Genomic DNA, 12,075 nt, shown 5'->3' on the forward strand with positions numbered 1-12,075 from the left:
TGGAGGTGATGAAGTGAGAGTCAATTGATTTATCTTTAGTATAAACAAATGAAACATTGCACCATATAAGCCCAAGAATAAGCTAGGGGAAAGACATGATTTTTCAGTTGGAAATCTAAACTTTCCGAGGGAAAAAAGAAATCAGTCCCTCCAAATATCATATTCAGAAAAGAAAAATGCCCTAATGCCTTATTAAGGAAGTACAATAGTTTGGTGAATTAACCCACTCAAGTGATTTGAGTTGCTGTAATAAATCTCTTGGAATGGTACACATTACATGGTTTCAACATTATGTTGCTTTCATTCTTTGAAGAAGGCAGTTCCCCCATCAAGTGCAAACGGAGAATGAACCCCAGGTGTCACATTTGAGCAGGAACCCACCAGCAAACACTCCAAAGCCTGTTTTTCATTACAGAAAAATGAACTATTTAAGAGTATTTGTTTCGCAGTAAACATTCCATTGCACAACAAAAACCCACGATCTTTTCTCGATGCCTAATTTTCGTCAAGAAAAAATAATTTGAAAAATTATTTCCTTAACTAGACTTACATTAAATTATTTTTATTTGAATTTGCATGTGGGAAGATCATAAATTAATGTTTGTAGTCAAAACACTGAAGCTTTGAAACAGAATTTCCAATTCTGGAAGCTCTTACTGTTCAGCTTGGGCCTACAATTTTTATTTTTGCTTGGGAAGTCACTTGACTTGTCACTGGGCACCACTGAAAAGAGCCTGATTCCATCTTCTTTACACTTTCCCTTCAGCTGTTTATATAGATTGATCAGATGACCTCTGAGCCTTCTCTTCTCTGGGCTAAATGGTCCCAGTTCTCTCAGCCTTTCCTTGGGAGAGATGGTCCAGTTTCTTAACCATCAACAGGATCTCGAAGTGGCCCTTCAATGGACTGTCCTGTAGCTCCACAGCTCTCATGTAATGAGGAGCCCAGAACTGGACACGGTACAGCCTCACCAGTACTTCTAGAGGGGAACTGTTCCTACCACAGACTTTCTTTGGGCCTTCAGAACAAAGACTGGTTTCCTAACACTGTCCCTAGTAATCCAGAATGTATCCATGCTGTAGGTTTCCTAAGCATTATACAAGCAACATTTTCATGTGTTTCTATGCATGACCCATTTCACATTTGAAGCATAACGATAAAATTAATTTTACTCTTGTTTTCCTCCAGCACAGTTATTAAAGGACCCAAAGGGGGACGGCCTTCATCGATGGCTATGATTATTGAAATAATTTGGGAGATTACCTTTCTGCAAATGAATAAACAACAGATTTTGTTTCTAGAAAGATCTGGACTGCATAAAATTCAAGGACAGACAAACAATTCCTCCCATGCTGAAGCTTGTTTTTCCTCTGTCACCTAAGTAATTCAAAAGACAGAACAGGCTGCACATGGAATGAATAATTAAAAAAGTTCTCCTTATGTGGCAACTGTGCTATTCATTCAGTTACATTCCCTGAAATCCGAAATACACAACTAATCATGAAATTCCTTGTGAAAATTCATAGAACTGCTGCCAAACCAATTAACAGAATTCCATCTGATAAAATTTTGTAGCTATACTTAGAACCTACTGTTTAACATTTGTGCTTGACTGTCATCTGGAGTTAGGGCAGAGACACACAGCATTTATTCTAGACAAGAACAAGAAAATAAATCTGACAGCAGATACCTTAACTTACAATTACTTCAACTGTTTGTTGAGGTTTTTGAGAACTAGGGTGTCAGACTACTGGGGGAATACAAAAGATGGAAACAAAACAATTTCCTTCTACATTCTTGTGAAACCTGTTTTTCTCTTTTTCTGAGAAAAGATAATCTCTTCTTTCATAAGTTTTTTTTCTTTACTAGAATCTAACGAAAAGGGACCAAAGAGAGGCACAAACCCTCTCTCATAGAATGAGGTGGTAGCAATACACAGCATCTTTACTAAAACAGTCCAACAGCTAGTCATCCAAAGTCATAACAATGCATAGTTAACAAAAAGAGAGGGCGAGGAAAAGCTCTGTTGCCATTCAAAACTAGGATGTGACTAATCGCTGCACTGCTAGAATTTCTGTTTGCAAACCACAGCTGACAGCCACATAGAGGAAGCCTGGACCTGCCTCCCTGAGAGCATTATCCAGGAGCAGTCTTAGAAAGCAGCTGACAGAGTACAAGAATTTCTTAGATGTTGATGGTTAGACTAACATTGAGAGTGCAACAATAAGTAGATAAATCCAAGTTGATGAATAGAACTAACACCAGGGAGCAGAAGTGATTTTGATTTTCACTAGAACCTTAGAAATGTTGACACTAAAAAGTTTTAGCTTTTTTGCCTTGGAATAAAGGAGCAAGATCATAGAATCTTAGGCAGGGCAATCTCTTGTAGAATGAGCTGAATTTTGAAATACAAAAAAAAATGACAGTCTTAAATAAAGCGTCTAGAAAGACCACAATTCAGTGGCCAGAGGTTGGGTTTCTTCTTTTTGTTTCTTGGGAAACAAAGTTCAACATGATTCCTACAGAGTTGACAGCAAAAAAAATAAGAAAAATTGTCTTAAGCTGTGATTTACACAAGTGAACCATTTTTCTGGAAACAGTCAAATACTATCTCTGTGAGAATACAGATAAATGCTTTGCCATTCTTGTCACCTGTCTTGCATATACTTCTGCTCCCTGTAAACATGCAATTTCTCTCTCTACAGTCTTGGATACAGAGAAGCATAAAGGGGGAAAAGAACCATATGTTTTAATTGAACTCAAAGTAGAAAGATTTCTTTCTCCTCTGTCTTTGTAGCAGGGTATCTGGTAGTTTCTGGTACTATAATTACTAATAGTAAAGAATTTCAGTGTTTTCCAAATAATTCCTCAAGTTATGTTTGCCCTAAAAACACAACTCTGCGCGAGTCCTAGGGCAGAAGATACACGATTTCTTTCCCCCAACTTAGTCCCAGAGAAGGAAAGTATATAGATTTTAAACAAGAAGGAAAATAAACTTATTAGACACAGCCTATGGCTCCTCAACAGCAGAGCTATAGGTGCCATTATCAGCAGAAATTCAAGCATTTTTACTAGTATAAAATGTGCCAGCTACAAACCCTAAATGTACCACAAACATTTTACTAAAGTAGTCACACTTTACTGATTATAAAGTTATAGGAATAATATACAACAGCGCTATTATTTGCCCACTTAGTCACATGATGGATATTAAAAAGTAGGACAGAGATAATAACCCTTCCTCATTTGTCTCCTTTTGACAGAGAAATGTAGTTCCTCTTCTTTCTGTGACCAGCACAGTTGTGCGGTTGTTTTGCACCAGCAAAGAGATAATGGTACAAAAGGATAATTACAAATAAATGCAAAGTTTGAGCTCAAAACAGACATCACATAAAGCAAAATACGCATTTTTGTCAAGTCTGCTAAAGATCTCAAAAAGATGCACTGGTTTAACCTCAGATTGAGCTTCTACTTTTCAATGGCATCATCGATGCCAGATGAAAAGTTAAGTCCCAGTAAAATTCCAATACTCTGAAGGTCACAAAAAAGATGGTCACAGCTAATAAATAAAAACATAAAAAAATTATTCTAAAAGTGTCCTTCGAGCACGTCAACATAGAGAATAGACCAGGTGACATCAAAGGCTTTTGGCAATAGACAGCCATTTAAAAAGGTGGATGAGTTCAGGGTTTCCAATTTTCTCACCTTACATTAAAAAAGTAAAATACATAAACAGAACTTAGCCCAGACAAATAAGGAGCCTCAACATGAGCATCAGTTTCCTGTATGACAAGTTAATACTCTGAGGGGGCATCTTCTGAAATCTTTCTACAGATCAGGATTAAATATGATCCCCCTGAGGTCTCTCTGACACAGGATGGACAGCCTACATTAAATAACCTATGATCCTCTAAATCAATAAAATTATGGAGAGAACAACGGCAAGATCTAACCTGAACACACCAACACACAGTTTCTTCCTTTTCTATCATAAAGCAAACCATTCTACACCTCACAAACCAGTTTGGTGACCCATGAAATCCTAGAGAACACAAGTTTAAATCAGTAGTTCTGTAGGAATAATTTGCATGTTCATTCAAAATTTGTATCTCCTACACATACACAGCCAAGGCTGGACAGGGGATCTTATCTTCTGCAAACACAGTGGATGTCCAGGTTATGCTGCTGGCAACAGATAGCACTGCCAAAGCAAGTCAGCTGAGGTTTCATGTGCAAGATTTTTTTCCTTATTTACTCCTGAAAATGCAAGAAACTCAGATATCAGCACTCCCAAAAGATGCAAATTTCCAAAGCATTTCTGCATCTAAGTGGCATGCTCCATAAGTGTTCACATGGAACCTGGACCTCAACAATAAAAATATGCAGATGCGTAAGATATAAGAGACAAATAAGATAGATACTCTCTATCCTCCAGAATAGTGAGTTGATTTCTGCAAAGTAGTTCCCAGAAGAGATAAAAACCAAAACATAAAAAGCAAAAGCTCACCAGAAAGCAAGAGAAGTCCTTTTAAAGATGGATTTATAGTTGAGATTGTCCAATTAAAACAAACAAAAACAACAACAACAACAAAAACAGACTGATAGAGGTCCTAAGTGATCCTAATTATCCTCTTCTATTTCAAAAGAGTGTTTGATAGAACTGAGGGACAAAACACTGAAAGAGAGCTCTCTTGCTTTCACTACATAGTTAACTGAGGCTGAGGGATTCGTGGTGTGCACACAGCAATTAAAATTGAGATTATTATACTGAAAATAAATTTTGTTAAAACATCTAATCATATAAAAAATCTTACAGGAGGTTTACAGGCTTTTGTTTAATAAAAGGAGGCAAAACTTCACAGTAGAACACTAACTGCTGGTGCAAGAAAGAATTTTTACAACGGAAAATATCTTATAGCAGTCCATTACTCTAATACTGTTTGCTATTACTAAAGACAAAGAAATGGTCTCTGACTGAAAAAATTGCAGTTCCTCTCTTCTTGATTGATGTTCACAATTACAATATCATCCAAAGCATGCTAACGGTATAAAAGTTCTCATAATGAAGAGTACTAATAATATCACCATGTAGTGTGCAATATTTACTGCTTAGTCCTTGTAGCTATGGAGCTGGGCTCATGAAAGTTTGATTCTTTAAACATGTAAGATTTTCAGACACCAGAGCTTCACAAGTGAGATCCCATACTTGTAAAAAGACACTCAATCCTCCCATTGCTTTCACTAAAAACATCACAAATGTCCCAGCACTTGGACACTACTTGCCAAGCCTATTAAAATACCAAACATATGAATTCTTTTGCAATCAACAGTTGAGTTTGTTATCTTCAGAGAGAAAATCAAGTAACACTGTTTACTGTATTACATAATCCCATTTTTGCACCTGCCTTTTGGTATTTTAATTTTTATTTCTTAATACTTGACCTTTACATGCCTTTAATACTTGACCTAATACTATGACTCCTTTAAATTTTGGGAACTAGTATGTTTAGGTACCCAAGTTTAGTCATGAAAAGTGTGAGATGACATTTAAATGGTACCATGTTGCTTTTAGAAAAAGTAGCACGTGAAAGACCGATCACTCCAAGTTCTAATCTTACTATTAGATGCTGCTGTTAAATCAAGCATTCTTTTTAAGGCATACTAGTATTTCTATATAGCTTTTGCACTTAAGAAGCATGCAAAATTCTAACTGCATAAACCTGTAATGCTTTAACATACTTAGAATTATATTCTCTCAACATCAGTACAATTCAGAGCAGGAGAAACTCCAGTATGCTGGGTCATGGTATCACACAATTCAAAGTACATTCCTATACAAACCAGGTACACTCTTTCCCTCTGATTAGCTGACTGTCAGTAGATATTTTTTTCTTTATTTTAAAGTACTATTCTAAATAATGAGTTCTGTCACATTTGGGCAAATGTAGCACATTGTACCAAAACTGAGACACTGAGCAAGGAACCGTTACCACAGTCGTAGCTCAACCATATAATTCTTATGCTGTAAGAAGTGCTACTGAAACAAACAGTGTCATTCAGAAGCACTCATGAATACAAAGTATTAAATGTGTAACATTACACTATGGCGACCTTAGAACAAGTAGTTAGCCACCGCTTCCTTAGCACAATAGGAAGTTGCGGATCTGGATTTCCCGCAGCACCTGACATCGTAGATGGCTAGCAGTTCCTAAGAAAACAGTTTTTCCTGGATTAAACTGAGAATTTTAAAGGATTAAATGATGCAAATAACAGTGATTCAAACTCCTGATTCGACACCCCTAGTACAAGGATCTATAATGGCACATTGTCTGACTACTTTTTTCTTCACATATTTAGCACCAAGGAGAAATATACTACACAAGTCACACCCTTCATTCCCAGCCATACTTCAAATCTACTTAAATTTCTTCAAGAAGATTTAAACAAAGGAAAAAAGTGGCCATAATGACCAACTTTTCTAGTGTGTCTAAAAGCTTAAACAAAAGACATAACATCTATTATGCTCTCTGCAGGCAATACCTGTTACTCATGTGAGTAACACACACAGAGGGTATGGTTTGGAGCAGCAAGCATCATAAAAACAAATTTTGTGCTGTAAAACCTCCAAAAGACCGACAAAACTATCGGCTGCTAGCTCTTGCCCCAACATGAAGAGCAAAAGAAATCAGAATTCAAAATCCATCTGCAATGACACCTACTGGAAGGGAAAAGATTGATGACTCAGGCTCACATCTGCCCTTCATACTCATCAAATACTCTCATTGATCTCACAGCACCACTAGGCTTATGAAAGCATCCTTGGAGTGGAAACACATTTAAGAAATGACACCAGCACATCTCTTCACCAACATCAGTTTTTAATTTTATTTTTTTTTATGAACTCAGCACCTGATAACATTCCCTGCCTAGTGAACTACTGAGCTGCAGAAGAAGCCTCAACTTCGCAAGAAAGGCTGTTCTTTTAAGATCACCCTAAAAGTTGCGTGAGTTATAGGCAGGCCACTAATTCCCCATGTAATCGTCGCCTTTTTAACACCAGCCAAAGGTCTACCTTGCTGCAGATTAACCTCCTCCGCATCCCGAGTGCCCGGGGCACACACGCGATTACCGCCTCTCCTCCCGCCGGCCCTTTGACATTCAGGGGCGGCCGGGACCGAGCCGCGACCCTCGGGCTGCCGCGCCGGGCACGGGCGCCCGCGGAAGTTTCGGCACCGCACACCGGCGGCAGTGGGGGGAACACGACCCGACCCGTGAAATCCGACAGCCAAAAGCCATTCCCAGGCTGCTTTTACCCACGGCGATGCCCGGGCGGGGGGGGCGGTGAGGGAGCGCTGACTGTCCTTGATGTATCCCGGTCCTCTCGCCGGGTCCCCGCGGCGCTGACGGGACGCGGGATCGCCGGCGCTGCCCGGGACGGCACCGGGGGCAGGAGGCGGCGTGGGGACGCCCGCGCCCCGCTCCGGGGCAACGGGAGGAGAGGGCAGGGAACGAGCCGGGCTGTGGGGTCGGGACAGCCGGAGGGGGTTGGGACAGCCGGGCTGTGGGGGTCGGGACAGCCAGAGGGGGTCGGGGCCCGCGGCGGGAGGCGGCCCGGCGGTACCTGATGATGTCGTCCTGGTGCCCCAGGTAGAATTTCTGCCGGTGCTCCCGGGGGCTGTAGACCACGCCGACCCCCGCCACGAAGTAGACGATCTCCTTGGCCGCCGTGTAATAGAGGTTGTTGCGGCACTGGTGACCCCGGTAGCCGTAGACCCACTCCAGCCGCAGGTGGCAGCTCGGCGCGCTCCGGTCAGCCATGTCCACCCGCCCCCGCCGGCCGGGTACGGCTCTCCCCAGCCGGAGACCCCGCGGGAAGGGGGCGACGGGCCGGCCGCCCCCTCCGCTCGGCTCGGTGTCCGCCGCGCTAATCCCTGCCCGCCGACATGGATGCCCGCCGCCGCCGCGCGTCCGCCGCCGCCTCACAGAGGGCGCCGCCGCCCGAGAGCGCCTCGCCGCCCCGCGCCGCCAGACATGGCTGCGCCGAGACACCGCCCGGGACGCGGAGCGAGGGCGCGGCGCCGCTCGGGCCCCCCCCGCGCCCCGGCTGCGCCTGCGCCGAGGGCGGCGCCGTCAGCGGCCGGGCGGGCCCGCGGGGCTGAGGGGGCGCGGCGGGGAGCGACCGCCGGTAGTGGCGGGCACTGGGCAGGAGGTAACGCGCTTCACCTTCGCCTGCCATGACGCGGGGTTTTTTCTAATTTACCTTTTATTTTATTTTACTTTATTTTCTCTTTAAGCGCGGCTGTGTCTTCTCCCCATCACCCAAGTTTAGGGTTTTTTTGTTTTCACTGCCCGTCCGGGGAACATCCCTGTTCCTTGCCTTTCCGCCGCCCCGCCGCCGCCGGGCTCTCGGCGGCGCTGGGGCTGGATGAGTCCCAGCCCCTCGTCAGCCGCGAGTGAAAACCACCCCCCGCTCTCGCTGGGCCCAGCGGCAGCTCCGCTTCAGCCGAGAAGAAAATGTCAACTGTAATTTTTAATGACGAATATTTAACCCTTTCAGCCCACTGCCTTACTCGTGCGCCACACAAAAGTTACTTCCCCATCTTAATTTCCCCATACACAACTTTTCACCCCTAGCGAAGTCGCCACTTTCCGACCTCACAGGTGTGGGAGCGACTTCTCTGTGCTGCGTGAGGCAGCAGTGCCGGGGAAAGCCCCCCGCCACATCTAGAGTTTTGGCCGGGAAAACGTGCTCCTTCCCAGCTTTTTCACTCTATAGAGAATCTCCCTGGCTAAATAAATCCTCAGTACATGATTATACAAACAGGTTTGTGCTATAAAGTTGAATATCTCTTCTAAAAGCTCCTGGGTAACTTGTCTGGTCTGACAGTTGAAAATAAACCCTTTTCCTATTACTTTAGACACAGATTTGGCTTTCCAAGTTGTATGTATTTTGTCAGGATTTATTTTTGAATCTTCAGTCCTTTAACTTCTTTTTCTCTTTTACTATTCCATTAGCCAGACTGACTTTTCTTCCACAGAACATTTACTTTTAACTAGTAAGTTCACGTTGGAGACATTTTTCCATGCTACTTTATTTTCATTTTAATTAGTGGTAAACTAATTAAGCCTTTCTTGAATAAATACTTAATAATAAATACTTGAGTAATACTATATTAGTCCTATCATTTTTTTAGAAAATTAATTATTTTGTAAAAAACCCCTGCATTTAAGCATTTTAGTCAAGTAACTTTGTACTAACGTATTTTCACAGTGCAAAACACCGAGAGATGATTTGTCTCAAGCTCTTACAACAAGGATGTTCATGACACCAGGCTCAGATGCAGCTTCCAGTTCCACACATTTATTGAAAACAACATGGCACAGAGCAGAAATCTGCAGACAGATTCATGCAGCCTGAAACTTACAGCCAAGGAAACTTATCCTTCCATGAAAAAAATTTAAATTTTTTGAATGAAAGAAAAGGACTTTTATCCCTTATCAGGCCAAAAATTCATATATATTAACCAACAGATAAAGCAAATGTTACTTCCCCAAAAATCATAAGCAGTTTTCCACTCTTCTAATTGCTTCCTAAACACCCAGAGCACCTTGGAACTTGGGTAGAAACCACAGTTTCTTAGGAGTTCCCAAGATGGCAGAGTAGCCACGGAAACAGACTGGAAAATTCCCAGCTAGCTTCCGTTAGAAGTGCAAAATGTATTATTCTTTCTAATTGGATGTTAACTTTGCATGGCTGTTCTGTGTTGCTATCCCATGGGAAAGGTAGTTACAGAAAAAGTCTGTAATGATGCTTAATCTCATTCTGGAAATTGGATTGATTATCAGCAGAATTAGGCATCTGATATATTTGACTTCTGCTGTTGTAAAAGCTCATTTGAAAGTGGGAGTATTTTTGTGGTATGAATTGAGAATTTATTCATTTTCTGCTTACTGCATATATAGTGTATATTTAAATATGAATATACAAAAACATAATTATAGTCTTTACTTGCTTCTACTCTCTATAAATACATACTTTTCTTAGGTTATTACTTAAAGTGAAATTCTGGATCTCCCGAGATCAATACTAATGTGTGGTATTAACTTCAGTGGAGCTAAAACGTTAGTCTTGTCATCTTACTCAAAATTCAGGAATTAGAACAACAGAGTGTTTGATTAGTAAAAGTGAATAGGCCAATGTGCAAGTAGAAGTTTACACACTTGGCATCTATTTTGGACAGGAATAGGAAGCAGTGCAGTATCCCAACCTCCTCCTCTATCCTTGCTCTGCCTGTCCCCACTCGGCTCTGACACACATCATTCCTTTGGCTCTAGCAGCCCGTATGTCTCGGCGCAGCATCACTCAGACCGGGCGGTCATCGCCTCGGGAGCCTCTTGGCCTCACGATATCCCTCCCTCAGTGTGGCACTCGTGTACACGTTGCGTATGTACACCGGCACTCAGACACCAGTCCCCCTCCATTCTTTTTCTCGGCAGATGCACAAACTAAACACGGCCGGTCCTTTACAAGCTGTGTTCAGAGGCAATGAATATCCTCTGGAGCTTCCCCCTCTTCCCTCAACTCGGGACGGCCGGGAAGGGTACGGCGCTGTCCAAGGTGCTGATCGCGGCAGGCAGGACACACGTGGCCGGGCGGTGTTCGCAAGGAAAGGAAAATTCACGGATTTCAGAGAATATTCTGAGTTGGAATCTTCTGAGTTCTGATCTTGGACAAAGATCATCGAGTCCAACTTTTACACGAATGGCCCATACAGGGATCGAACTCAGGACCTTGGTGTTATTCACACCATGCTCCAACCAACTGAGCTAATCTGAGGGTCAGGAATGCTTCTCTGACACTACAGTTATTGCAGGGAAAAAATGACCTTTTGCACAAATAAGACATTTTATGTTCTTCCAATGAGGTATTTTACAAGTGAAACATGGTGTTTGGCTGTTTTGCCTCAGCTGCCTATGGTGGGGTTCATATCTTTCCTATTAAGTCAGATACATCACTGCAAGTTGTGTTTCATTAGTATACAGTGACACAGGTACATCACCTCTCTAAATAAAATCAGATAAGTGGCATTTTAATGTTTCACAACTTATATATAAGAATATGTGCTTACAAAAATATAGTATATTGCAGATATATTTACAATGTATCTCATGTTCTGCTAAATGGAACAAGGCTTAGAGAAGTGATTTCTTAAACAAATGCTCTTGAACAGCTAATTCCAGAGCACACAAGATGAGGGATTATTCTCTGTTAAGTCCTAAGTAATGCAGAGTAGCTGGTTCAAGTAGTAATTATATAATATGAAAGAGATGAACAACAGTGACAACATTAATTTCAACATCCTTGGGGATTAAAAGGTCTCAATCTATTATGGGAACACAATGTCTGAAAATACTACTTTGCAAAACTAAGAAACCTACTTAAGAGAGAAAGTAATAAGAATTGCCTGCTACTATTTAAGAGCACTGAGTCAAATTCTTAAGATCACAAAGGCCTGTTTACTACTGGATAAAAACAAAAAGTCAAGGAAAAAAGATAGCATCGCAAGCTGAAACACTCCTTCAGAAAATGGAAAGTTTAATGAGGTATTTTATACCATATCAGCAACACATAAGATGTAAATTATTAAAAAAATTTTAAAGGAATAAGATGTTTTATTGAATTAACAATAGAGATTTTTTTTTAAGTAACATTAGAAATAAGAAGCCTTGGCATAATCAGTAAGTCTACTGCATCAAGAAGCAAAGGAATGAATTAAGGTTGAGAAAATGGCACAGAAAAAATTATGGTTTCTTCACATCTCAACATGGAGGAGTCTGGGAAATACAAGATGGAAGCCTGTACTGGGTATGGTCACAGAAGGAAATATCTTTATCTGCTGGAAAAAGATGAGCAAAAGAGCAATATGCCATGAGTACATTATACTGTAGTTCCGAAAATTCTGACAGTTTCCAAATATTGTAGCTGACATGCTCTGAAGAGAAAAATGCAGTTTTAAAATGATGTCCTATGTCAAAGCATAAACCAATTCTGTAACTTCTTTAAATGCAAATTCT

The 12,075-nt window shown here is 41.5% G+C and overlaps 1 protein-coding gene across 10 annotated transcripts in view; it reads right to left on the minus strand.

The window, feature by feature from the left end:
* The window catches only part of EML5 (EMAP like 5), a 113,930-nt gene extending 105,880 nt beyond the window's left edge, over positions 1–8,050 (minus strand). For 5 of the 10 annotated variants that reach the window (XM_064658934.1, XM_064658931.1, XM_064658932.1 and 2 more), the window contains exon 1: positions 7,622–8,045. In XM_064658934.1, coding sequence (XP_064515004.1) covers positions 7,622–7,818 — 197 coding nt within the window. In that variant the 5' untranslated portion in view covers positions 7,819–8,045. Of the gene's footprint in view, positions 1–7,621 lie in introns of all 10 variants that reach the window. The other 5 variants (XR_010431463.1, XM_064658936.1, XM_064658935.1 and 2 more) reach the window with 3 other exon arrangements.
* Between the last annotated feature and the right edge of the window lie 4,025 nt (positions 8,051–12,075).

Source organism: Pseudopipra pipra, chromosome 6 (genome assembly GCF_036250125.1).
Source record: "Pseudopipra pipra isolate bDixPip1 chromosome 6, bDixPip1.hap1, whole genome shotgun sequence".
Taxonomy (NCBI): Eukaryota; Metazoa; Chordata; class Aves; order Passeriformes; family Pipridae; genus Pseudopipra; species Pseudopipra pipra.